This window comes from Tinamus guttatus, unplaced genomic scaffold (genome assembly GCF_059628265.1).
Source record: "Tinamus guttatus ecotype Peru unplaced genomic scaffold, ASM5962826v1 Tinamus_guttatus_pri_ptg000749l, whole genome shotgun sequence".
NCBI lineage: Eukaryota > Metazoa > Chordata > Aves > Tinamiformes > Tinamidae > Tinamus > Tinamus guttatus.
The window spans coordinates 2,226,090-2,253,441 of NW_028289283.1; the positions used below are offsets into that span (position 1 = coordinate 2,226,090).

Sequence of the window (27,352 nt, forward strand, 5' to 3'; positions counted from 1 at the left end):
AGAGGGACTATGACAAAGTTTCTTTGGCATGAACACCTTCTTTGTGAAGCCATGCTAGTTCCAAGCCAGTCCTCAGATACATTTAATGCATTTTATATAATGATCTTTGGTGCAAGATGTGGGTGGGTCTTGTGAAACATTTCTGTGGTTAAGACAAAGGATTTTGGTAGTTGATACATGAGGAGAGCTAGCTCCGCTTTTGGGTCATAGGCCTCACTTCTTAAACAATCTGAGACAAACAGAGGTCTCAGATGCAGTGTATCTTCTAGGAAATACAGTGGTGCAGGAGAATCTTGTGCTCTGAACAAAAGAGATTTTTATCATATATATATATACCTATAAAAAGCATTATGTATTCCAGGGGAGCACAGATTAAGAATTATTTCATGCCAGCAAGACCACCAGACAGGGATCTACCTCAGCAAAATGATGGTAGAGAAGTCCTTTTTTAGTGACTGGTCAATTTAGGAACCTCAGGTCTGTAATGCTGAATTTATAGAGGAGTATGAGATGGTATTCAGGTCTAAGGATATATGTGACACAGTCTTTAGGAAGCATTTATATGCCAGTGCTGATTTAGGTGTTTATTCAGCAGGCAGTGACTATAGACTTAGAGGGTATTAGAAATGAATAATCTATCATTTGCTTTTGCTTAGTGTCTATTCACTTAGTGTCACAAGGGCTTCCTAACAACTATTACATTCTTCTGTTTTATAACATTTCCAAAGAAGTGCTGTAAATGTGTGCACTGAGCAGAGCTTTTCATCCAGAGAAGAGAAATCAAGCCTCACCATGCCAAGAAGGAGTGGCTGAGGGCTTGGGTGATTCTGCCACATGAAAGGAGGCTTGAAACTGCAGCAGTGAGGCAGGCTGGCTGCTCTCAGAGGGGCTTAAAGCCAGCAACAGCCCTTTATAGGAGAGGTTTATTTCCACTCTTCAAACTCCAAACTCTTTTCTTGCCTCCTCTCCTTAACCTTCAGCAGGTTTGTTGAGCTGCTGTTTTTCCTGCGCTCAGTGTCAGCCCTGGCAGATGGGCAGCCCCTAGGAGATGTGAAGAGGCAGGTAGCCCCCACGTATTTTTTCTAGCCCTGCAAAGATTGGGACTGTACAATACATGACTGTTACTAGCAGGAGTCTGAGACTGCTGCCTCTTCCACCTGTAGAACAGTTTCACAAGGCATGTTTGAGAGCCAGCTAAGTTCTCTATATCTTATCTCTAACTTGCATGTTAATACAAAAATCCCTCTAAGAGCATTAACCACAGGAAGAAAGCTGTAGCCGTGCCCCTCTGAAGATATAGTATGCCCTGTTTCCCTGGATAATTACATAATTCAGTCTTACCCAGGAATACAGTTGAGGAAATGGTGGGACATTTCTGTGTCTCACCTGTCTTCTGCTTTCAGGACGCTTGTCACATTGCTGGAGCAGCTAACCATCTTCCTGCTTTGCCTAGGTTATTTGATGCTGCATTGCCTTAAAGCATCTCAGTCGCACCTTTTCCAAGAAATGTTCCCTTCTTTGGAGGTCATCTGACTGCCAAAGCGAGTGATTTACGCTTTATGGAGTCATTAACATCATCCAGACTTTCCTCAAACAAGCAATTTACATCTAGAAATCAACCATCCACATACGAGCCCCTCTCTCATTTTCTCCATCCTTCCCAAAAATACATTTAGCAATTTGACCTTCCTCGATGCAACTTTCTGTATTATCTTCAACAGCCTTCTGTAGAGGTGTCTCTGTTCTCAGTGGAGAAGCTCCCTTCTGTAGCACTTTCTAGCATTGCCTTGTTGTGGCTTTTTGGCAATCTTATAGGCGCATTCAGATTGGCCTCAAATTCATTACACTGGGTAAAAATCATTAAATTGTCTTTGACTTGTAATCTTTACTGTCCTAACAAAGACAGTCTCTACTAGCCTAAAAATGGCAGATTATTTTATAGCAGCTTCTCTGTTCGTATGTGCAGTGGCCTAAGACACAGTTACCACAACTGAGTTGATGCATACCAACTGATTAAGTTATTGCAACTCTGTTGTATATCTAAATCCTGTTGATTGACAAGTGTAGCTTTTGAAGACTAGATTCTAACTTGTCTTAAGAGTTGAGAAGATTGGATTTAAACTAAACTAAATTATTTTTGAAGCAAACACATATTTAGAGGCCTGAGATACCTGGGCATTTTTAGCAAATTCCACCAGCCTACTAAATACCTTTGCAAGTCTGAGCAACTCAGCTTACAATGTGGGATGGGAACTTTCATGTGAAGATCTCAAGATGCAGATCTAACTTCTCCTCATTTGAAGAATATTTATATTCAAGCTTAGCCAGAATCCATTTTAAAAATTAAGTCAGCAACCAAAAGCAAATCTGCACTTGAGTGCTATCTTTTCTCAGAGTCTGAAGCTCTGTTGTTAGTCCAGTAATTTTCCACAGAGACATTTTGGGCTGTTTTTCTGCTTGCTTTCTTTCTTGCTTTCTTGCTTGCTTTCTTGATTTCTTTCTTTCTTGCTTGCTTGCTTGCTTGCTTGATTTCTTGATTTCTTTCTTTCTTGCTTGCTTGCTTGCTTGCTTGCTTGCTTGATTTCTTGGTTGCTTTCTTTCTTGCTTGCTTGCTTTCTTTCTTGCTTGCTTGCTTTCTTGCTTTCTTGCTTGCTTTCTTGCTTTCTTTCTTTCTTGCTTGCTTGCTTGCTTGCTTGATTTCTTGATTTCTTTCTTGCTTGCTTGCTTGCTTGCTTGCTTGATTTCTTGGTTGCTTTCTTTCTTGCTTGCTTTCTTTCTTTCTTGCTTGCTTGCTTTCTTGCTTTCTTGCTTGCTTTCTTTCTTGCTTTCCTTCTTTCTTTCTTTCTTTGTTTCTTTCTTTCTTGCTTGCTTGCTTTCTTGCTTGCTTCCTTTCTTTCTTTCTTGATTTCTTGCTTGCTTTCTTGATTTCTTGCTTTCTTTCTTGATTTCTTTCTTGCTTGCTTGCTTGCTTTCTTGCTTGCTTGCTTTCTTGCTTGCTTTCTTTCTTGCTTGCTTCCTTCCTTCCTTTCTTTCTTGCTTTCTTCCTTTCTTGCTTGCTTTCTTGCTTGCTCTTTCTTTCTTTCTTTCTTTCTTTTTTTCTCTTTCTTTCTTTCTTTCTTTCTTTCTTTCTTTCTTTCTTTCTTTCTTTCTCTCTTTCTTTCTCTCTTTCTTTCTCTCTTTCTCTCTTTCTTTCTTTCTCTCTTTCTTTCTCTCTTTCTTTCTTTCTTTCTTTCTCTCTCTCTCTTCTTTCTCTCTTTCTTTCTCTCTTTCTTTCTCTCTTTCTTTCTCTCTTTCTTCTCTTTCTTTCTCTCTTTCTTTCTCTCTCTCTCTCTCTCTTTCCTTCTTTCAGTATTCTTTCAAGGAGAAGTAAGTCCCATATAGAGGACTTCAGGAGTCTGCTCTTCCCTTCAGCATGTTTTGGATTTTATGCATCCGGAAATTTTTCTGGAGTACAGCAATGTACTACTGATTATAATAAATAACACTACATCTTGCAAATAATGAGATGAAAGTAAAGTTTAGAGCAGGTCATATCTCTACAGAATGCAAATATTAGCTGTAAGTTACTGTAATCGGAGGCTGTCTACCTCAGGTTATGTGTTTCAGAATATTTCAGTCTGACATTCATTTGCCTCTGGTTTGCAGAAATCCAGACAGAAAGAGGCCTGCTGTGAAAACACCAGCCCTGTGCGCAACCCCAGGGAAGTCCACCCCTTCAAGGACTAGCAGTAGGGGCAGAATCAAAACTAAGTGACTGATAATGGGTGGACCTCCTGGAATGTTCTCCTGGTGGGGCCATATGCCAAGCAACACTTCAGCAAACTTCCAGGATAGTCTGAAAGCACTGGTTCAACAACAAACCCATACATCCTTCCTGTCGTCCCTTAGGTTTCTAATAAGTTCCTACCTTCACCAAATAATTCCTATTTTCCACTGACTGATTTCAGTTAAGTGAATGCTTCCCACTTTGCAACCATTCCTATCCTGTCCCAGGACAGATATCTCTTAGAGATGACGTGGGGTCAGACGAAGCCTACCACGGGTTTTTAGCCTTGCGTGGAGCTTGTCAACTTCACCACGAGAGTCATTCCCATACAACTGACTGAAACAGTTCTAGGAAATGGGCTATGAGGAGAGTACTGGGAGTCAATGTGGGGTTTACAGAAATTACTTAATTCATCTCCCACTAAATTCAGTATGCAGCTTTTGGCGAAAAGACTTTTTCTGCCACCTTAAAATGCAACTCTGGTAATAAAGAGCAGCAGCTACCAAGCTCTCCAGTTGTTCCCCTAAGGTGGAATATACTTTCTGTGTGTACATGCCTACAGTCCCTTTAGCAGATTAAAAATATTTCCCATATGGTGGCATGCCATGCGGGAACCACCAATACTCATGGTTTGTGCCGTGGTGAATGAGTCACAGCTCACCTAGAGAATCACAACATCCTTACAGGGTTTGTAGTGAAGCACTGGACAATAGAAAAGCATGGAGTTCTTTAAGATCATCTAAAGCTGACCTAAAACAGTGAATTCAAAATGAACCATTGACCTAGACTATGCAGATTAAGTTGTTAAGTTTAGCACAGATTACATAGAAAAAAAAACACCCCACTAGTTTTCAGAAGGCACCCTGGAGAGTCAAAAATAGTGAAATAGAAGAAAAAGTAAAAGTAACCATTTTCTTAAATTAAGATTCTTGCTTTTTCTTTTTTTTTTCTCCTCTATGCAGTCTATTTCCTATACAGTCTACAGAACTCAGGAGAGAATTGTAGGTGGATGCATATATGTGGGCCCAAGGATCCACGTACATGGGCCCTTAACTACTATACTATTTGAGCACCTCCCACATTATTTAAAGAAAAAAAAACAGTAGAAGAGCAGAATCCCCTTTCTTGTGTTCCTCATAGATGAAGTGTAGAAAAGATAGATTTTTTTCAAATGTGTGCATGCTTAAGAGAGATAACTGGATGTGTGAGAAAAATTATTGATAGAGGTTATAGAAAAACTGGATTTTGTGAAATCCTTAGAGAAAAGATTACATAAATAGATATAGTCTGAGACATCCACTCGCTAATTCACATTCTTCTATAGACCTCTTGCATAGTTCAATGGAAGCCACTTGTGCCCAGAGCTGCACGGGGAGCTGGAAACAACAGTTTGGCATTATAGAATTTAATTTTTGACAGCACATCCTTTGTATCTGCAGACCTGGGGTAGATAGCTGAGCTATGTATGCAACCTGGGGTAAGGGAAAGGGAAGAGGAAGGCTTCCCTGCATGTGTGCACACAGGAGAGCACTCTGAGCTGGTAACTGGGAAAACTGAGGAGAGAATTATATTTCAGGCTCTGTCCTGGTCCTAGCTATAGGTATCCTATTCTGGGTAAGAGGGAGGAGTCTATCTCTGAACATTAGTCACATAAACAAAATGTGAAAAAATGAGAATTGATTTGATTTTAAAAACAAAAACAAAAAAACACGATAAAGTGTCACATGATGGACAATTTCCTGTCAAAAATGTTAATGAAAACATTTTTTTTCCAACCAAAAGTATAAATACCTCTTTCATTTCACATTTCCTCCTCTTATAGTATCTTAGGTGAGGTGATCACTGGGGTAGGTTTCAGCTGGAAGGTAAAGCTGCAATTTTTTGCTGTATAGTATGTCTTCAAAATTTCTCCATAGGACTGCTAAGTAAGTGTATAGTAGGGACACTGGCAAGCTTATCTCTGGTTATAGAAACAGTACAGTTTCAGATACACTCTTTTACAGTTCTAAAATGGAAAATACTGTTGATAATGGTACTGTCTCTAACCATTTCAAGTGCACTCTTTGAACGTATTGTTCATACCTCCTTTTCAAAAACCGTATATCAGAATCCCCAATTTAACACACACGAAAACCAAGACACACAGGAATAGGACAGGCTGGCAAGAATCCCTTTTAGCAGCTAGAACCTAGATGTCTTGGGTTACTGACTGTGCTTTAACCATCGCAGCAAGCTCCCTCTCAGAGACTGACTTTTGCTTTCAATGTAAAAAGCAGCTATGTGATCATCTTTGGGTCTGGACAGTTGAGCTTTAAAAATTCTGTAGTTTCTGACAGCAGCAGAAATTCTCTTGCGGAATTTACTTTTCACATTTCATAGTTGACCATGACTGTGCTGCGCTGTACATACACACATTGCAAGCAGGAAGTAGGAGCAGCTCTTGGCTTCCCCAGTCTCAAGAGACTGCCATGAACTGAAAAACAGTAAAGTAAAAGCAAAGTATCTGTTAGACCTTTAATTAACAACCTAAACACTGTTTGCCAGGAGGAATTTTGATTCAGTTATCCACACAGAAGAAAGCATTTAGCCTCTCAGTACCACTCAAGTAATTATAATACTTGATTTTCTCTTTCAGAAACCTTAAAAATAAAGCAAAACGCAAATGTGAAAATGGTAGGAGGTGTCGGTCTTGTATCACAAATACTCCTCTGTTAGAAATGAAAGGCATAACATTGCCTGTTCTTCAGACCACTTCTGCTAGAAAGGAATTGTCAGGACTGTCTCAAGCAAGGAGAGAAGGTTGCAGAATTCTCGATTTCCCCACTAAAACAGCAAACAACAGTGTCAGGGTCAACCGTAGTAGCTTTATATGCATCTGTACCACAAAAAACACACAACTAAGATCAGTAGGTCATTTCACGTGGTTTGTGATGTCGTAAAGTATCAGAAGGGTTAGGATTCCTTAGAAGAGGCTGTATAGTTCATTATATTTTGCAAATACTAGCCAATACCAGAATGTTGTATTGCAGTTGTACCAGCTATTTCAGCCCTGACCGTGACTCTCGTTTCCCTATGTGTCTACCCAAAGGAGAAATTCAATCATTTTTTTTTTTACTTTTCTCTTCACAGATTGTAGGTTGCTTTGGGATTATGTTTATCAGCTGCTTTCTGACAGCCGGTACGAAAACTTCATCCGATGGGAAGATAAGGAATCCAAAATATTTCGGATAGTGGATCCCAACGGGCTGGCCCGGCTGTGGGGAAACCACAAGGTAAGAAGGCAATGGGTTTTCCTCCCAGGGCACATCATTTTGTAAAATTACAGGGTTCACTTATAAACAGAAAAAAGTAAGAGAGCACATGCATAAAAAACACTTTTGAAAAGCAGTGATTTTTCATTCTCTGCATATTAGAACTAGAAAGCATCCAGCCTCAAGTACTCAAGCTTATCATTTATATAAAGAACCTGTTGGTTCAGTTTAAAGACACTCAGTTCTAAACACATTTAATGATAAAATTACAAGGAAGACAAGAAGTAACGGTCCTTCTCTCTCAAGGTGTCTCACTTCTTCCTGAAATACGATGCTAGGGATATTCTGGTTAGATGTGGTCTATGAGGAGCTGCACTACATCTTAGAGGGAGCTTGCTTTCTATGTTCATTTCTGTACCAACATTCAAATTTCACAAAGGAGCAAATATTGCCTCTTGATAGAGATCAGATAATGTAAGATTTCTTTATAAGGGGCTGATTCTGCTTCATTTACTATAAAGCAGTATTGATTAACAGAAGTCGTATTTGCAGTTTGGAGTTGACTGTATATATACGACTATACGTAGGTGAGCAGTCAGCACAGGGGAAAGGGGAAGTCATGTTTGATCAACCTGGTAGCCTTCCATGATGCAATGACGAGCTCAGTGGTTGAGGGACCAACACTGGGTGCGCTTTTTCCTGATTTCAATTTCAGGTTTTAACACTATCTACCATAATATTGTCATTGACAAACTGATGAAGTATGTACTAGATAAGTGAACAGAGAGGTGGACTAAAAACTGGCTGATCAAAACCCAGCTGGACAATGTCCTGAGCAACCTGCTGTAGCAGACCCTGCTCTGAGTCTGTCTTGGGTTACCACACTTGCAGATTTCTGCACTTACCCCTTCTTCCATCCTCACAATCAGGCCTTATCATCACGTCTCAGGTTGGGTGTTTCAAATTGAAGCAATTTCATATCACTAGTCACTTGGGAAACAACACTCACCTTTTAATGCACAAGAGCCAGAAAACGCACACATCCTACTTCAGGAGGGTTCCAAATGAGTGAAGTCTAGATTTTTGCAAGGAAAATACTATCATTCTTGTGTTTAAGCATTATAGGAGCTCTTTCCATGGCCTCTCCTAGCAGAGGTCTTGAGGTTGCAGCAAACAAAGAAGGGGCGTTTTAGACAGACAGATCAGTCTCAGTTAATGTAAAGCCAGGTCAGCACTGCAGACTTTTGCCTAGTCCTGGACTGGGAGAGCTGTGCCAAGTTAAGATCCTAACATGGATGTTTTCAGAGCAAAAGCATGCTTCTGCTAGTTTGGCTTGTTTTGCCTGTGGCAGTGAGGCTGTTTTATAATCTTGCAAACACAGCTTTTCCAGTATGGTTGTCTCTGTGCTGCAGATATCTTTGCCAGTACCTATGCACTCCGTATCAGAAGAATGCTCTTCCTGTAGGCATACCCTAAGGGAGTGATCCCACTATCCCAAGTCAGTTGGCCTCTAGAGAGGCTGCCCACATACAGCCATGCCAGTGACCATCACTGCTGCCTTGTGACACCCACAGCCTAAGTAGGGCCAAACTTCAGTCACCCTGCAGTGTCCTGGCTGTAGCATTTGGGAGTCAGCAGTTCCTGAAATGAAGGCGATGCTCAGAGAAGCAGAGGTACAACCTAATGGACTTCCTGATTTATACTAGCATAATGAGAGGAGAAACAGGCTGTCACTCTCTGCAGTACTCTGTAAGCATTAACTATTTAGCAGAGGAGAATCCTAGAGGAACAGAGTTCTCAGCAGGGATTCCTGACAGAGTCTGCTAGCTGCTGCTCTTACGCTCTTAGAAGAGGTATCACATCCATGGGTGTGAGCATCTTCCTCCTTTTAACGTCTTCTTTTGTGGATGATGAAGCCTTTTGTTATGTGTGATCCAAGAAAGTGTAGAAAAACCTCACTGAGAATTTTTGGTAGGCGTTCTTGCTTAAATTGCCCTATATGAAAAGATCCATTCAGTTTCCCTGTTGAGGGCTGGAGGGTCAGGATGGGCCTGAAGATCTAGAGAAGAACAGAACATGTAATTTATTGAACTGACTTGGTTACTTTAGCTAACTGTGATAGTTCTGCAGCTCCTTTTGGTGCTTAGAAAGAGTTTAATGAATTATCTCACCATGCTTTTTCGTTTTCTTTTGAAAAAATCAGAACAGAACAAATATGACCTATGAGAAAATGTCCAGAGCCCTACGCCACTACTACAAACTAAATATTATCCGGAAGGAGCCAGGACAAAGGCTTTTGTTCAGGTATTTTTTTCTTCTTTGCTGTTTGTTTTTTTTTTGGGGGGGGGGGCGGTGACAATTATTTCTGAAGGTGCAGGATGGAACAGTGTCTGTGGTACTTTACTTCACAACACACAGTTAACAGTGGGCATGTGTTTACAAAAGCTGTCCAGGCCAGTGCTTTCCCACTGCAGCTGCACCAGCTTACAAAACTGTAGTCGTGTCAGTGATGAGTGTAGTCAAAGAAAGTCTTTCCGCTGGCTTCAAAGGGCTGCACCGTTGTCAAAGACTACTAGCTACATAGTTCATGATCTCAGCCGAACGCATGGGAAACCCACTCCCAATTCACATCAGACACAGCTGGAAGCTATGCAGAGATCAGACATTTCCTCAAGTGCGTCTCAGAAGAGAAGTGCTGATGAGCATGTTTTCAGTGGTGCAGCCTTGGGACTTAGAAGAAACCCTATGCAGAGGAAGGGAAAAGGGACTTGCAAGAACCGATCATAAAAAATGAAGCATCAGAATGCATTGTAAGACCAAGAATTTAGAACTAAGCCCATAAACAGAGTGAAGCAGAGAGTTATTGCACGTAATAACCTGGCAGAGCCATTGAGGGAGAACGCCCTAGGTCTGTTCAGACAAGAGCAGTGAAACTAAGTGCTAAAGTCTGATCCGCAGAGCACTAAACTCAGACCAAAGACTGCTTTGATGTCAGTGGTCTGGATCTACTAATGTTCTTGGAAATGATACCAGTAGGAAGAGAGTATTGGAGTTTGTTTTCATAAATGGCATAACAGAACTGCATTAAAACTCAAACTATCTACAGCTGAAAAGGTTTCTGTGGAATGTCTTGTTCATGTGATTATTTTTTTTTTAAAGAAACTGAACAGGGGAAGAGAGTGAAGGAAAGGAGTCACAGACAAAATCAATTACATAATTTTAATTGGAAAATTAAAATGAAGTGGAAAGTTTTCATGTGGAAAAGTTAAAATGAAGTTGCTCTACAAGCAGCAGGACTAAGGGTGTCTGAATTCCTACGGACTTGTGCCAAGACTCTGCTTTGAAACCTCTATTTTTTTTCTGTCAGATTTGCCCCAAATTGACCAACAGATTCCAAGGTCACAAGGGATCACAAAGCATGTCCCCATAAGCCTCATTTCCTTTGGAAACAGAGAGGAGAATTGGGGAACACAACATTTTTTGCTAATTTCCCATTAAAAAGTTATTGAGGTATTCTTAGTCCTATTTATATCTGAAGAGAAGAAGAGGAACAGCTGCACAAAATCAAACCCGTAATGTGCCTTTCTTGTCTATTTCTCACAAACAAAGAAATAATAGGAAATGTAACTGTGTTAGGAAGATGTGGGCAGTTGTCTTTTACAAATATCTGAACAGAGCCTTTAGTAAAACAGTCAGAGAAGGATCTCTAATTGGGTGGCTGAAAGTCATCTAAAACAAGAGGTCAGAGCTACTCTCTAATTAATGTGGGGTTTTGGGGGGAGTTTTGTTTGTTTGTTTGTTTTGGGGGGGAATTTATTCCAATGCTACTAAACATACCCATGCTGTGGGTTCTTTGACATGATTTAAAAGACAGACCAGAAAGAATACCCCAAGTGCTGCCACGGAGTTCACACCAGCCCATTTCCCATGTGTTTTAGGAAACAGAGCAGACAGTAGGTAGGCAGCACAGTGGGATCATTCTCTACTTTGATTTCATCCTCGTGCAAGATCACCTGGATGAGTATGGGGTTTAAACCAGGGCATGGGTTGGCCTGTAGGCTTCGGGGAGTTATCAGTGTAAATGCAAGGATGGGTTCACCACTTCTGCATGCAGGCTTTTTCACCAGCGTAACACCGTTTTTAGCAGCAGAGTTCTTCCAGCATACAAATTGGAGTGACACAGCAGTGAGTCATCATAGCCTCTTTTTTTTTCTAAATACATATGTGCACATGATTTCCAAAATTAGAAGCGGTGGCAAAAGGTCAGTTCCAGGCAGTGATATGCATTTGTTGAGAGACGCCATTTTTTCAGACTTCAGCCTAAAAGCCCTAAGCTTTACAACCTCAGAAATGCAGAGATGAGGCAAGTCTTGCCCATTAATTTAAGCAGTGATTTTTCTGGGTCAGCACAAGTAACGAGGCATCCAACAGTTTTGTTTTCACTGGGACAAGGATACTGACGATATCGTCAACCTGAAATAAAGACAGCTCCTCTGAACCAACAGATTTGGTACTGTTTGGTGATAGCCAGTACATCATTAATAAAAGACTGTGTGAAATTCTGCAATGCAAAATTTTCATCCTAAATTTTGCAGAAGCACTTATGAGTTAGGAAAGTGATTCATGTTTAAGCTAGGATTTTGTTCTTACACTGCCCGTCTCACTTCCTACACTATCAAATTCAGAAAGGAAAAGCAGAGCTTGTCTATGCTATTTCTATGCAGATGTACTGGAAAGGGTGCTGGCAAAGATCAAGGCTGCAGACTGGGAGCCTGGTGTATGTCCTCTACGTTTCCAACTGTTGCCATGTCCCCCCTGAGGTGGTTTCTGTTTTTAGCCCCCTGCAGATATACTGCATCAAGACATTAGTGCTGGGAGCATTCATTTATGAAGGACAATTACATATTAGAGTTACACTTGTCTAGAATCATGTAAGAGGAGATGGCCTTTGCTCACAGGTCCTTTGTTACAGTTAAGGCCAACCCAAAAGCTTTTCCTCTTGGGGCTGAGGGCTTTCTGTTTCCCAGAACTTGTTCTCACAGCCCTTGGCTTTTGCCACCCCTCTTCCTTTGGCATTTCTATTCCTCTTCACTCACCAATGCACAAGGCTGAAAAAAATTAAAAAGGAGCCTTCTGTCTCTCCATACCACAAGTGCTCTTGCTTTGAGCAAATGCATGAGCAAAAAAGGTCCTTAACATTTCTGTTGCCAGCCTGCATAAATGAGTGGACATGTGGCATATTGTCATCTTAAACAGCAACAGCAATCAAAATGAGGGGAAAAAATCAGTGAATATCAATCCCTGGGTGGTACTATGTGTTTCAGTTCAAATTCAGACATTTAAAAAAGGGTCAGGAGTAAATGTGTTATTTTGTTTGTTCGTTTTTCTTGATTGCCATCTCAGGTGAAGAGGAGAGAAGATCCCAAGGGCCTAGGGGAAACATATTTAACTATTAAGTCACTGGGAAGATGCAGTAAAGACAAATTTGGGTGATGCAGAGCTCAGGGACCTCAGCATGTTTATGAAGGGAAAGGCTGAGACCGCAGAGAAATCCACTTGTCTCTCTTGCTTTTAGGTTCATGAAGACCCCAGATGAGATTATGAGTGGCCGAACAGACCGTCTTGAGCACCTTGAATCCCAGGAACTGGATGAACAAATATACCAGGAAGATGAGTGCTGAAGAGGAGTGGTGCACCGCTTCTGTGGGCCCATGGGAGGAACATCTGCCTGGATGGCCAGCATGGTTTGGGAGGGGTAGCAACGCACAGAGCAGAACTTGGGGTTGCCGCTTAGCTTGAAGACCATACAGGACCTGAAGCACCTTAACAAGACAAACTAACAGGCAGAAGTGGTGCTGGCAGCAAAGTAGAGGGGAGAAAGCCTGGACTTATGCACTACTTCACTGTTCCTACAGAGTCTCCCTTGAGTTCTTTCTTTCTTTTTGGTTTGTTTCAGTTTTTTTTTTTTTTTTTTCTTAATAAACATGCAGTTTGACTTTCCTTATCTCACATAGGACAAGACGTCAGATTTTTCTTTTTTTCTTTTTTTTTTTTGGAAGGCTTTCCTATGGAAATAGAGCACTCGTTTTCTGTGCAAGTCTCATGATGTAACACAGCATAAAACAGTAGCAACATGGAAAGATTTGCTCAAAGGTTGCAGTTTGTTTGGATCTATTTACTTGTGCTGCCACTGGGAAATGTCTTGAAACTACCAAAAGAATTTACCAGACATATCTGTCCAATGAAGAGGAGTCACCCTTCACATATTGGCTGGGACATCTTCCCAGAATAGCTTGGGCTCACAGCAAGTCCTGCAAGTCACTGTTAACTACTGGCATATGGACCAAAACCAATCACCTAAGTGCTCCGGGGAGGAGAAAAATAAATGTGACAAACCTCTGCAATAGCGTGATTTTAACATTTTACCTCCTCCCTGCTAATAAAAAAGGGATAAAATAGGGTAGGGGGAATATATATATATGTGTCTATGTATATATATGTACACATATGTATATATATTTTATATAGATATAAACCCAACCACATACCACAATGCAGAATTTCACCTAAAAGCCTTCTATCAAAAAGCTAAGGTTGAAAGTTCTGTGATTACACAAGGGATTTTTTTCCCTACGCCTGCTTGCAATTTTGGGGTAAAGGACTGTTCCCTAACATCTTAGGAAAGGGATCCATCACGTGGTTTGCATTTCTCAGAAACCTCTCCAGGATGCATTTGTGCTACTGGAGATGTAGATGGTTCTCCAATCTCAAAACTGATAGTAGAGAGACAGAGGCCAAATAGCTAAACTGATACCTTGTAACTGATCTTGGCTTTATTTTGGGATTTGTTTTCTACTGCCTTCCAGTGTCCTCTCCACCCCACAGCTCTGCCATCAAGGGGCCTGAGGGATCTTATCTCCCCTTGCGCATTTTTAATATGATTTGAAAGATAAGAAAAGAAAACCCTACAGCCATGTTGCTTTCTTTTGTTGTTGTTTTGTTGTTGTTTCGCTTTAATTGGAGGATGCACCTTTTGTTTCTCCTTCAGTGTGATTTGCAGCACAGAGGGTATTTTGTGTGAGGCAGGGCCATGCCTGGTTTGCTGGTGTGAAGTTCAGCAGCCTTTAATGCTCAATACTGGAGAAACTTCTGGCCTTCCTTATTTTACATTGCTTGGGCCACAGTGGCAGGAAGGAAAGTCTGTGGTTCTCAGGTAAGAAGTAATCCATCATCAGTGGTTCCTGTTATTTGAAGGAATATCTAGGAACTGAAATTGTATTTGCAAAGGAAGAAGATATACAGAGAAACTGTATGGGAATTATGTGCTGTCTGGAAGAAAGCAAGGCCACACCAGTACATTTAAAACGGGAAGCCTCTATTATGGGAACATACATAAGAGAGAGGAACCAAAAAACAAGATACATGCACATGATGATAGAACTTTTATCAACTATTAAACCAACACAATATTTCATATAACCACATATTTAAAAAGAAGGTGAATCTATCCAGAAAAAAGTGCTATTTGGCAGTGTACCATGTGTTTAAGTAGAGATAGTCCAATTTCACAAAAGCCTTTATTGAGTCACAAATTATAGACAGAAAGGCTATGTTAAGGGCAGACATAGGCATCATAGAAAGGGGCCAGTATCTGATGAAAAAAGAGCCTACATCTCCCCTTGAGCTTTCCCCAGCTATATTCTTTTTAATCCTTAGTCAATACGTTACAAGTCTCAGCACACCAAGCACTAGACAGCAGAGACGGGGGACAGGTCATTGGCTGTGCTCTGAGCTCCCGAGGTGTGGAACTAGAAGACACTGAGGGATGTCCGTGGTCACAAATCTGAAACCCAAAGGCCTTGAAACCAAAGGGCCAGAGAGTCACTGTGGTCAGTTACGCTGCTTCAGGGCAAGCAGTTTGCAGCCCTGGCTCAGGAGCAGCTGGTCACAGCCGGACGAAGGGGGTGAGGAGCATCCTCTTGCTCAATGTCTGGTGCAGAGGGGACATAAAAAGTCAGAGGAGAATGTGACTGAGAGAGGAAATGCAAAGATCCAAAGCTATCGCTGTATAGAAAGGATTCTCAGTGTCAGAAAGAAACAGTGCTGAGAGTTTGTGCTGAGAATTGTTCATATTCTATACTGTTCTTCTTGTGATGACGGCATGAACAGTTCACTCTTTCCTTTTCCCTCCTTCCTTCTTCCTTTTTCTTTCTTTTTCTTCCTCTTTCTTTCTTTTTTTCTTCCTCTTTCTCCTTTCTTTCTTGCTTTCTTGCTTGCTTGCTTGCTGCTTGCTTTCTCTCTTTCTCTCTTTCTCTCTTTCTTTCTCTCTCTCTTTCTCTCTTCTCTTTCTTTCTTTTCTTTTCTTTCTTTTTCTTTCTTTCTCTCTTTCTCTTTTTCTTCTTTCTTTCTTTTTTTTCTTTCTTTTTTCTTTTCTTTCTCTTCTTTCTCTCTTTTCCTTCCTTCCTTCCTCCTCCCTCCCTCCCTCCCTCCCTCCCTCCCTCCCTTTCTTTCTTTCTTTTCTTTCTTTCTTTTCTTTCTTTCTTTCTTCTTTCTTTCTTTCTTTCTTTCTTTCTTTTCTTTCTTTCTTTCTTTCTTTCTTTCTTTCTTTCTTTCTTTCTTTCTTTCTTTCTTTCTTTCTTTCTTCTTTCTTTCTTTCTTTCTTTCTTTCTTTCTTTCTTTCTTTCTTTCTTTCTTTCTTTCTTTCTTTTTCCTCTCTTTTCTGCTTCAGCTTCTGTTACAAGATGGTGAAAAAACAAGGATATGAACCCTTAAAGTGCTCTGCTGAGCCGCAAGTTTTGTCACAGACAAGGTGAATGCTGTAGAATGCAAGGAATTAGAGACAATCCAAGAGTATAAACCCACATTTTATTTACAATTTATTTACAATTCATGTTAGCAAAGAAAGTTCATCTTCAGCACTGGGTAAAACAGGGAAAAGCAAGGAATCCTGAAATTACATACATTTCCCCATGGGAAAATTCTGTAGACAAGTGGTCACCAAAAATACAATTTCACCTACAAAACTAAAGTCAAAGGAAACAAATATTTTTGCTGACTGTTGGGAGGTATCTTCCAGTCATATGTAAAGACCACCTTAACTACTTCTCGGCCATAACTGAGAGGACTTCTCTCAAGCCTCATGTTAACCAAATGAAAACAGTGTTTGCACTTGGAGCAGGCCATTTCCACAGCGGACTGCTCTGGCTCGTGCTGTCCTCTCCTTGCATCAGGTTTGCGTGGCACAGGGAGGAGAGCAGGAGTGAGTGGTACAGGTAACACCGCGGCTGCTCAGACTGCAGGGGCTTGTGACATGCCGTGGGACCCCCACAATTCAAAATGTCCTCGGGGCTTTGGAAACAAGCTGACCAGCAGTAACTAAGAAACAGCCCCCCCAAACCAAGCTACAGCAGCTGCAGGAGGCAAATCCCTGTCTACCTCACATCCACACGGCAAATGCATAGAGCGCAAACAGAGCATGAACGTCCTGAGCTGCAGGAACCCTGGGCTACCGATCTAGGCTAGCAAAGGTAATGCGGCCTTGCCACCAACCCTAAAGCCCTTGCCCAGTTTCCAAATTCTGAGTGTAGAATTCGCCAGCAGCAAAGTAGCCAAAGTTCTGCCTCTTCCATCAAAGCAAGGCAGAAAAGGGTAAAACAGTGTAAGAAATGCCCAACAATGGATCTTCACATCATGTGGACAAGAGAGACTTCCATTACCATTGACTTGTTACAAGGATGAGTAAGCCACAAGGCAAGCAGGCAGGCAGGCAGGATACACTGTGGTTCCACAACAAAACATCTTCCTGAGTGAAGCTGGGAACCTTTCAGCTGCCTGTCCATCCTGAGGACACTTCTGGACTGCTGCAGCCCTCCCTGGATTTCCCACTCACATGCATTCTTCCATTCGCTCCTTGTCAGGCTGCAAGGCTGCAACCGTGTGCAAACCCCAAATGCAGCAGTTCAAGATTTTTTTTTTTTAATAAAATTCTAGTCTGTTTTTATTCATGACGGCTTTTTGTTTTCTTAAGCTGTAGGGTCTAAGGGACTGAATCAAATGAATGTAACAAAACAAACAATAAAACAAAAAAAACAAAGCCTATTCTCAGGGCCAGTGAGTTGCAAATAATTTTTAAAAATGCCTGTAATTACATCATCTCAATAAATTTAATATAAAAATGGGAATACCAAATTTTGTTGGTGCAATCATTGCTAAAAGCTCCTTCCTTTTTTTTTTTAAGGATGATGGTGCCCAAGTATATATGGCACATAGCAGCATGTTTTCAGTCCTGAAAGGAAGCTTACAGGCTTCACACATCCAAACGTTTGTGACCAGAGTCTGTATCTTCTCTGGGAAGCTTTGTGTACCAAAGCTAATCCAATCCCTTGGAGTAATTACTTTGTTGCCTGCCATTAGAGATCAGTAGAGCACTCGTCTGGTGTCTAGATGAGTGTGCCTAGTCATCTTCCCCTGTCTCGGAATGGTCATAGAAGGAAAAATCAAAAATGAAGCAGCGTGATGACTCCCGTGGCTTTTTCTTACATACCTAAATATGCCAATTCGAGTAGTCTGAGAGCAAGCTTTTTTTCCTTTTTTTTTTTCCCTTGTGACATTAATCTGTGCAAACGGTGGTAGAAACACTACCAGTGTGCTGCACTTGCAGCACGTGTTACCCAGTCCACTACCTGAGCCCAGCAAGACCCAGGGACCTGTGCAAATATGCTTGGTGCCACCAGCCTGCTCTGAAGAAGATGGCAAGATTTGGCACAAACTGCTTGCTGCTGCAGAACAGTTCCTGCTGCAGCACTTCTTTCCTGTTGTTTTTAGCAATGTTGTTTTTAGGCAATGTCAGGCCTGTGGAGGGTTAATGCTCCTCAACATAGCTGCTACAGAGTGTTTTACTTCTCCAAGATAGGTATCCAGTTGTAAGGTATCAGCAAACAAACACATCCCTTTCTTTTTTTCCCTCCCTCTTTTTTTTTCCCATCAAAGTATTAAACTTTTTTTTTATTAAACTTTTTTGTTTGCTTGTTTGTTTTGTTTTTACACCCAAGCTGTTCTTCGCAATGCAGAAAAAGCCTCTTAGGAGAGGTGTGGTGGCAGAACGTGCAAGTCCCCAGCTTTGCATCCACAACAAAAAAACATTGGATGAGGACGTGATTGGGAGGGAGGAGGAGAAGGGCAACAGCCTGATTTAAGCTTCCCCTCAGCACAAGAAGGCCTCCAAAGGCTCTGAGAAAGCAGGGCTGTGCTGCAGGATGATGAGCTTTGAACACCCACTTCCCAAAGAGATGAGGATGAGAAGTGCAAGGAGATACGTCCTGATGCACCTGCATCACAAAGCACAGGACAGGACTGGGCCCACCGGTGAACAAAGCCCTGTCAGAGTTTCTTCATTCTAGACTGTCCTACCTGTTTTTCCCAACCTATACAAAAGTTACACACAGTTTTGCAGCCAAAGCAAAAAGATGAAAAAAGACCCGTCCTCTCACCCTCCTTCCTCTTGCTGGCTCTTTCCTCACCTCGCTACTTTGAAAACAGCACAGTGAGATCTGGATGCTAAGCAGCAGCCAGCTGTCAAGTGCATGGCCAGACATGTGCGTGCCATGCACGGCCGTGCATGTGCCCCTGCCGAGCACTGGGGCTCTGCCACATGCCAGCTTCCTCTCTCGGCCGGAGCCGGCGTCCAGCGGCAGGAATGTCATTAGGCAATTAAACAGCCTTTTTCTTCCTCCCTGGTGGCAATAATATTCTATTCCTGCTGTAACATCCCTCATTTATTCAAAAGGACAGCACTGACAATGCTTAAAAATTATTTTCCACAATTAATCATAGGAAGCCAGGCAACCTATTTGTTTATCAACCGGCTTTTCCGCTAGTATGTGTGCACGGAGATTACCTACTGAGGGGCTCCTCATGAGGCCTGGGTTGCACGTAAGGGTTCACTGTGCAGGACATTGATTTCTCCCAATCATTCTTGTCAGACAGAGGCAAGTCTAACATATAAATGGAAAAAGAATCTGGCAGTCACTTTGGGGCAATGCACATGTTTACTTCGAGTTTTATATTTACTGTCCAGTTGTCATCCTAAAAGAGTCAGCACAGCTCCATTAAACTTGGAACAGCACCACCAGTATACACAAACACTGGACCTGGGCTAAGTTACAGTATAAACACCAAGCAGCCCCTCTTTCTGCAACTGTACTGAACTGGTTCCCAAGAACTACAACTCACATTTAGAAAAGGAAAGAAAACACAGAGTCCCCTCATATAAGACAATAGAGGTCATTATGCCTGATATGATCAGTTATAAAACCTGCACGGACACATCAATCTTCCTGCCTTTTGCAAACACCTGAGCACAAGGTTTCCCAGCATCGGAAAGTGTTGGGAGTACTGCCGCAGCAGGAAGAGCGATAACTGTTCAGGAATTGGAATTGATCTCGTGCCACCTGATAAACATTATTAGCCTAGAGTTGTTGATTTGAAGCCAAACTCCACTAAGTGGACAAAGTTTTCAAGCAAATCCTTCCCGGTGCTTGACAAGGCAAAGGGAAGTCACTGGAATGAAGACGGTGTGAACAAAGCAGGCATTGTACACCGTGGGCTCGTTAAGGCTGTGAATTCACAATCCTGAAGAAAAAGTGAGGAAAAGAAGCAGGTGTGACAAATGGAAATGGAGGAAAATAAGGGGGTGGTTCAGACAGTCACAAAGTTTAAGGCCAGAAATGTTCGCCACATGGTCTGTATCCCAAGGGCAGAGCCAAGGGCAGTAACTTTTGCTTGACTAATGTGTGCCTGCAGGATATGAGCCAGTCTTGATTTAAAGACCTGAAGGATGAGGAAGCCACTTCCTTCGTACCACAGGCTAATCATCCCAGAACTAAAGTCTGTTGCTTCCTTTCCATTTAACCCTATCTTAATTACACTTTCAATCATTAACTCTCATGCTTTTCCTCACTAAATTCTTGTAAAACCCAGTATTCCCACCAGTACACTGTTACTTACAGCCTGCATTCAATGCATCTCGTAGTCTTCTTTTTCAACGGTATAAGCAGAATGCACAATGCAGCATAGCACAGACCTGTCTTGGCTAATGCCAGCCCCAAAGTGAAATGCATTTAGGAGAGAAGCACAGAGCAAAATCATTTGGAAATTTTTGTAATGAAATATTTTGAGTCAGCCTACCTGCACTCCCTCTCCTATTGCAAGGAATCGAGAGTCTGTTACACAGCAGCTTCCCAAAGGCAATGCTGGCAGGTAGAGGGGCTGCAGGATGCAGCTGAGCCTGTCTCCATGAGTGCTGTCTGGGCTGCTGCTGCAGGGAATGTTTCAGAGAGCACTTCAGGGTCCTTGGGCCTGCCCAGCTGATGTGAAAGGGAAACACATACAAAGATAAGAGCCCAGGTACCCCAACAATCATGCTTCTTCCAAACTTCCAGCTAAGCAGTGAGGTTTTCGTCCTTGACTTGGAAAAACCCCAAGAAGAAAGTCTGCAAATATAGTAGCAAAGGAGTTGCTAAAGCCCCATTTCCTTATTTCCTCTCAAAATGTTGTTAGTGTTTGTGAATACTCTTGGGAACACACTGCCTGACAGACCAAGCATCCTTCCTCTCTACATTCATTCTTGGTTCACATAACAGTGCCTCACCCAAATTCACTCCTAAAAACTTCAGTGGAATAAACAAGCAAGACTAGTTAACATGAATCATTATAAAGTGAAGTTTCATCCAACATTCAATTTGAATATTCTAACCTGCTCCTGAAATTTCCTCCACATTGCACAGAGCAGGAGGCAAACGGACCAGGCCGATTTGCTGTTCAGGCATTAACAATTTCACGCATTAGGCTGCATCCTTGCTCTGCTAAAGTCAATAGGAAGCCTGCCACTTGTTTTGGCAGGGCAAGGAATTCACCTGCTCTGTTCAGAGGGTGCTGAAGCCAGTCTTCTGAAGCCTTCATCTCCCTGTGAGCAAGAAGGAGCATGGACAACAGCAATGCAAATTCTTGCTCTGCTCCAGTCTGGGCTGTGCAAAATCTGCTGTTCTTCTGCAGAAAAAAAAAAAAGAGGCTTTACCATTAAGACAATGCTTAAACTCAGCAACCACCTTCTCAAAAAAAAAATAAAAAAAAGAAAGAAAGAAAAATGAAGCCTTCACAATCCAGAGTCAAAACATAAGATTTGTGGGTTTTTGTGGTACTGAAGAGAATTGGTTGATATCTGCCACTTCAAAATATAAACACACTGATAGTAAAAAGAAAAAAAAAAGAGTCAAATCCAGTTATCAAGGATTTAAGTTTCCAGGATTATCATGACAGGTGATTTCCAATTAAAAAAAAATCATTAGAAATGCTTTAACCCCAAAGGATAAGCTTCAGACACAAAAAAGTATCATAAAATCAGGCCAAGTCCATCTCAAGGTATAAAAACAAATAGCCGAGTTCCCCAAAGGATGATTACACCACAGTTTTCACTGAAATCAATAGCAACCACTGGTTTACATTTGGAAAGCAGACTGCTTATTTAGGCTCTTTAAATCCATTGCTTCTTTATTTGAGCTCTCTATTAGCCCTGCCTTTTATTTATCTTTCTAAATTGCTCAGATCTCACACCTTCACAGTTTCTACTGCCTAACACAGAGGCCCTGCCACTTCCACGTGTTCAAACAGCCTTTCCCCTCACAGACTATGGCCCTGGCAGGAGAGCCTGGGCTGGGAGACAAGCACAAAGCACAGAGCACTCAGCACAGATTTAAGGACTGGGTAAGCAATATGCTTTGGAAAGTCTCTCACCTCCCTCCATGAGGGAGGATAAAAGCAAACTAAAAATGTCTAGTGCCATCTGAGATAACAAGCAGCATGCAACACCCCATAAGTCTCATATATCCCATGCATTTATCTGCCATTAGTAACAAATCATCGCACGCTCAAGAAATAAAAGGATATCCAAGGTATCCTACTAATTCCAGCCCTCTGCTCACACAGTGTCCCAGTTGAGGCTGTCACTGATACAGAGCTAGCATTAAAAAGCAACAAGAGTAGTTACAGTAGTTACAGCTGGTCTCACAGATCAGGATAACCACTTTTTTTTTCTTTTTTTTTCATTTCCAAATCTTCCTTGTTCCTCTTCAAGACACAAGAGTCCCATCCCTGCAAGGCAAGGCTTAACTAAAGAAGGGGACTGGCACTCTTTCACTAGGGTCTGCTCAAACCCACTGAGAAAGCCCCTGTGTGGCCAGACACAGCCCTTGACACCCCTGTTTCCCAGACTGGACCCAGGAGATGTGAACAGCCTACCCAGGATGTCCTAAGATTAAGGTATTCTGAGCAAGGACGTTGCAAGTGCAGAGTAGTGTCTGCAGGAAAGAGCTAAAGTCAGTCTATCACTCTTGCATGAAAGAGCAACCCAGGGAGTCCGCTGACCTCGCAATCTTGCAATGCTTTTACCAAACAGGACACCAAATCCTCCTCTGAGCTGTGCCATACACAGATACATAAAGGGATTGCAGTATGTCCAGAAAGGAAACAGAAGAAGGCTAGTTAGCAATGAATAAGTAATAACTGGGCATTTGTCTCACAGCTAGTGTGCTGATGAATAATTGAAATCTTTATTACAAGTACAAATGTACAAGTAAACAAACACCCACTGCAGCTAACACCAATGAAACAGCTGCTGTCTGTCCAGAGGTTAATTATATAGAGATTCCTTTTCATATTAAACATCTCCACTTTGTTTGGGAAGCACAGATGATAAAGTCACAATAGTGAGAGAGTTACCTTTTGACCTTCATGAAAGGCACAACCCAACAGAGACATTTTAAGTGATACTGGGGAGAAAAAACTGAATTGCTATTCACATAACTCAGCTCTCATGCTCTAGAGCATCTGGTCATCTGCAAAAGAGGCAGGGTCTCCCCTAATTGCAGCTGGCTTGGCGGAAGCCAGGAACGTGCACTGGAAGCAGTGGAGCTGGAGACTCTTAGTGCTTTCTGAAAAGCAAAAAGCAGCCCGTATGTACAAGTGTGAGGTACTGATTGGAAAAGGGTAAATATTTATGTGGGAGAATTTTAGAAAGAAGGAAACATTTTTCATTTAGTTGTAAATCATTCAGGAAATTATTCATTTTTCAAATTAAAACATTTTCTTTAAATTCAAAACAACTGTTTTTCTCCTGGATTTTGTTTACAAAAAAAGGAAGAGTTTCAGCTCTGCCCTTTTTCATCCCTCCTCCACAAAATGTCAACCAAGTCCCTTGTCTTATGTCATAAAGTCATTTTGGGGGAGAAAAAAAATGTAGTCAGGATTTCTTGAGCGGCTGTAGCTGCTGGAGAGTGGAGTGTGGACAGTGGAGTGATCCTGTGCTTCTCCACCTGTTGGATGGATCCAAGGTTATTTGTAAGGAGTTCATAATAGCCTAAAACCAACTGCCAAAAAAGCAAAGGGGAAAAGCAACTGATTTGCCTCTTCAACAGCCATTTAAGTGGTCTCTGTTTGAGAAGATGAGAACCTTCTTTCTCTGTTTCACTCCTGTTTTTTTTTCCACTTTGATACTTTTTATTTAAGACAGAGCTTCCTATGGGTGCCAGCCACATGGGGTGTGTATGCAATAAATCAGTGCTTTCCAGTCCATAAAATATCATCCATCCCCCTTTTATCTCCCATTTCATAGCAATGTTTTCACTACCCCTAGGAAGCTGAAAAAAAAAGAAAAATCATAGGCTTTGTGCTATGACTAATGGCCAGTAATCTGCTCTCTCGATGAGTCCACACTCCCCAAAGACTTTATTCCTCAGATGTATTTGGCCCTATGCCCCACTAAGTTTTATTTTAAGTCCAGCTTCTTAGATTACTGCATAAGAAATAGCGATGAGCAATCAAGACAAACAACTTGGTTTAAATTAAATCTATGAATGCAGAAGCAAAACAAAATTGCATATAAATCATGGTGGGGAATGGACACAGGAAACGTCCCTCAGCTTGCAGGCCACCTTTTGCATCCATGGAAATTAACAGTGCCTTAAAGGTGCACCTCAGTTTAGAAGATACCATGGTAAATCCATCCTAATAAACGGATCTGTATCTTCAGAAAAGAAGAAGTTGCAGCCTATTGGCAGGCATAAACTGTCACAAAACAGCAAGAGCCAACTTACTACTTGCAGAAGCAGATGCAAAATGGAGAGGAACACACAGCTGCAAAGGAGGGTAGCAAAACAACAACAATGATAATAATAATAATAATAATAATAATAATAAAAACTCTGACAAAACTATTGTAAAGCACTGACTTCCCAGGTCTGACCACTCCTGTGACCAGTTCTCCAGACCATCTAACACAACCTGGTGTATCCTAATTGATAGCAAGGAACCTCTCTCCCACATCTTCAGCCACAAATGCTTTTCTGGGAAACCTAGGTCTTCCCACATGTTGCTACTGCCTTCCTGGTGCCAGCATCAGCCCTTCTGCAGCCACCAGGCAAATCTGACCTAGGAAAAAAATAACCTGAACAACAAATAACAGGCTTTTTTTCAGTCACTTCAACCTCATGGTCTGACTCATCACAGAATTGCACAGATGCTAATGCAGCTACAAGTAAAGGCAGTGGGAATATGCATCCAAAGGGAGGAAGAAAGGAAGACTTCAATTTGCTTAAAGCGATTGTGAAACCACAGCCCAGATAGATCTTTGAGGGCAGTTCATTATAGCAGCCAAGTTCCCATGTAGTCCTATGCTGTCATTTTATTTGTACTTTCTTTCATGTAACCACCTGTCCATACCCAACACAACTCCATGGCACCTCACTTTCTAGCAAACCAGACTGGAAAACTAAATGCCAAGGGCATGGCACAGTCTTTGCACATTGCAGAATAATAAAGCTAACAGCTGTCCTGTTATCCAAATGGATGTAGACATCTGGCTGGTGTCCTTCAGAAGAGCTCTGTGCTGAACAGTCATATTTGCAAAGCTCTCTGAGGCTTTCAATAGCTACCTTAATTATTCATTTTCTCCCTTTTGAGTACCTCCCTCTTGGTGTTGGACTCTATTTCTTTGTAAACATCTGAGAGCAGCCAGTAAGCCCACATGCCAGACCCAACAAGTCTGCTACAGAAGCACTTAATATTCACTGTCCAGGGCCTCTCATGGCCTGACAAAGGAGAAGGAACAAGTCTGGTGCAGATACTTGTGTCTAAAGACACAAGGAATAGCATAGCACACTCCCTTACTTCATCCGTGAAGTTCTAGTTCCCATGGGCAGACAGTGCTGTGTTTCATAGGCGCTATCCATTTCCTTACAAGGGAGTACAATTTCTTCCCAGACAACATTGCTCTCCACTGGTGGTCTCCTGTGGCAAGACCACCCTAAGTGCAGGCTTGAGAGAGAAATCCCAAGCTTTTCAAGATAAAAAGAGAGTTCACTTCAGTACAAGTTCCATCTGATTATGCCAAAACACATCACAGTGTTTCCTTGGCACATTCACTTCCAGCACCCTCCGAAAACCATCTCTTTTGTCTTGGATAAGGAGTTGACCGCAGAAGTAACCACCTCCACACAAGATTGCTGTAATTCTTGGGATCTAAAATCATCAGGATATTTACTTGCCAGCTTCTACCACTATTCTGATTTTCACAACCACAACGAATGAGACTGTGGAGAAGACAGTCGACGCTACAAGCTAGTTCTGCTCATACAGGCAGCTTGTACATTCCAATGTCCGATCACCAATGCTTACGCACACTTTTCTTAGCAGATTCCCCTTCCCCACAAACCCTCCTGGCCATTAGCTCTGTGGTGAAAGCCGAGAACAACAGTGAAGGGTTTTTTGATGTTTAGCTTTGTCATTTGGTATCATGTGAAGATCTCCTGGTGCAACCGCCCTCTGGGGCAGCTGCCTTTGGAAATCCCCTAAGCATGACCATTTGTTCGTGCAGGCAGCTGGGTCACGTGGAACTGAGAACTCTTAGACCATCTGGCCTGACTTCAGCATTTCTCCTCATGTGCTCCTGGCTTTTACTTTTTACAGCTCACAGTTAATCAATTTGCTAGGCCAACAGAGCAACCACATAGTCCCATTTCCTGGTCCCTCTACTGTGCTTCTTCCCCTAAACATATCATGTTCATTAATTTAATTTAATCCTGTAGGCTCTTTAGTTCTTTTCCACCTTTGCACAAATACTGCACTGGGTGTGCAGCAGACCTTTGCCTTCATTTACCTTCAGCTACCTACAGATAAACACAAACATTTGCCAAAGACAAATTGTTTTTGTTAAGTACCCCTCCCTTCCCCTACAAGGAGGTGAGAAGAATATTGCAATAGGTTTTGTACTCCCCACCCACATTTTTTTCTCACTGCCAAACATATTGCATCAGGAACAATTAGAATTTTTCCCTTGTGTGGGCCATGAGTGCATATAAAATGCAGCAACATTTCTATGCTAAAAAAGTCAACAACAACAACAAAAAAAACCCAACTCTCATGTGACCTTTAAACTTGCCTTCCGAAGAACACCAGAACTGGTTCAGCTGATAAGATGAGGAACTCTACTATTGTGATAGCTACAGTCACAGAGGCAAAGCTGCCCTCTCAACCTTGGGAAGGGAGAAAATGATGCTCAGGGGCTGTTTATTCAATGAAGGAGAAAACACCACAAGTAGAAAGAGTTTTCTGAAAGTCACAGCTGCATGCACTGACCACAGAAGGAGATTATGGAAAACCCAGCTTAGGTCTGCCACAGCTTCTGCTTCTGTGAATGCTATTGCGTTGATCCCCAAAGCATCTTCGCAGGAATCACTCAGTATGACGAACAAACACAATAAGAATGAAACCAGGTGGATATTAATCAGACATCTGACCAATATGGGAACCACAACATCCATTATCACCATTACACGTAGAAGCGTACATTCAGTAGACCTAAACATCAGAGCCCACCTAAAGTCAGTCCATAGCACTTATTAGACAGCTTGAAAAAAAAAAAGACACAGCATTTAGACAGTCTCAACTAGAAGGCATACTTTATTTGATTTGTGTTGGGGGATGAATGGTCCAGACAAATAGAAAATGTATGCATATTCCTTGATAAGCAGTTATATGAAATATTTTAAATAGAACCTTAATTTTGTCTCATGCAGACACTCTTTGATGCTGTTACTACATGGACCTGTTCTGCACACCTACAGAGAACAAACACTAGTCTCCATTGCCACTGTGTCTACATGCTGCAGGACTCCGGAGAAGTTTCAGTTAGCAGCTGAACCAGAAACTGCCCTTCAGGATGAGAGGTTTGTGCACTTGGCATCTATTCATAATCTGCAACTCCAGTTTCATGGATTCATGGGCC

General features: G+C 41.8%; 1 protein-coding gene across 1 annotated transcript in view; it reads left to right on the top strand.

Moving 5' to 3' along the window:
- The window catches only part of ETV6 (ETS variant transcription factor 6), a 131,657-nt gene extending 118,631 nt beyond the window's left edge, over positions 1 to 13,026 (top strand). Inside the window, exons 6-8 of the mRNA XM_010214945.2 lie at positions 6,896 to 7,038; positions 9,221 to 9,321; positions 12,593 to 13,026. Of these exons, the coding sequence (XP_010213247.1) occupies positions 6,896 to 7,038; positions 9,221 to 9,321; positions 12,593 to 12,698 (350 nt within the window). The 3' untranslated portion in view covers positions 12,699 to 13,026. The remainder of the gene's footprint in view (positions 1 to 6,895; positions 7,039 to 9,220; positions 9,322 to 12,592) is intronic.
- Positions 13,027 to 27,352: the final 14,326 nt, after the last annotated feature.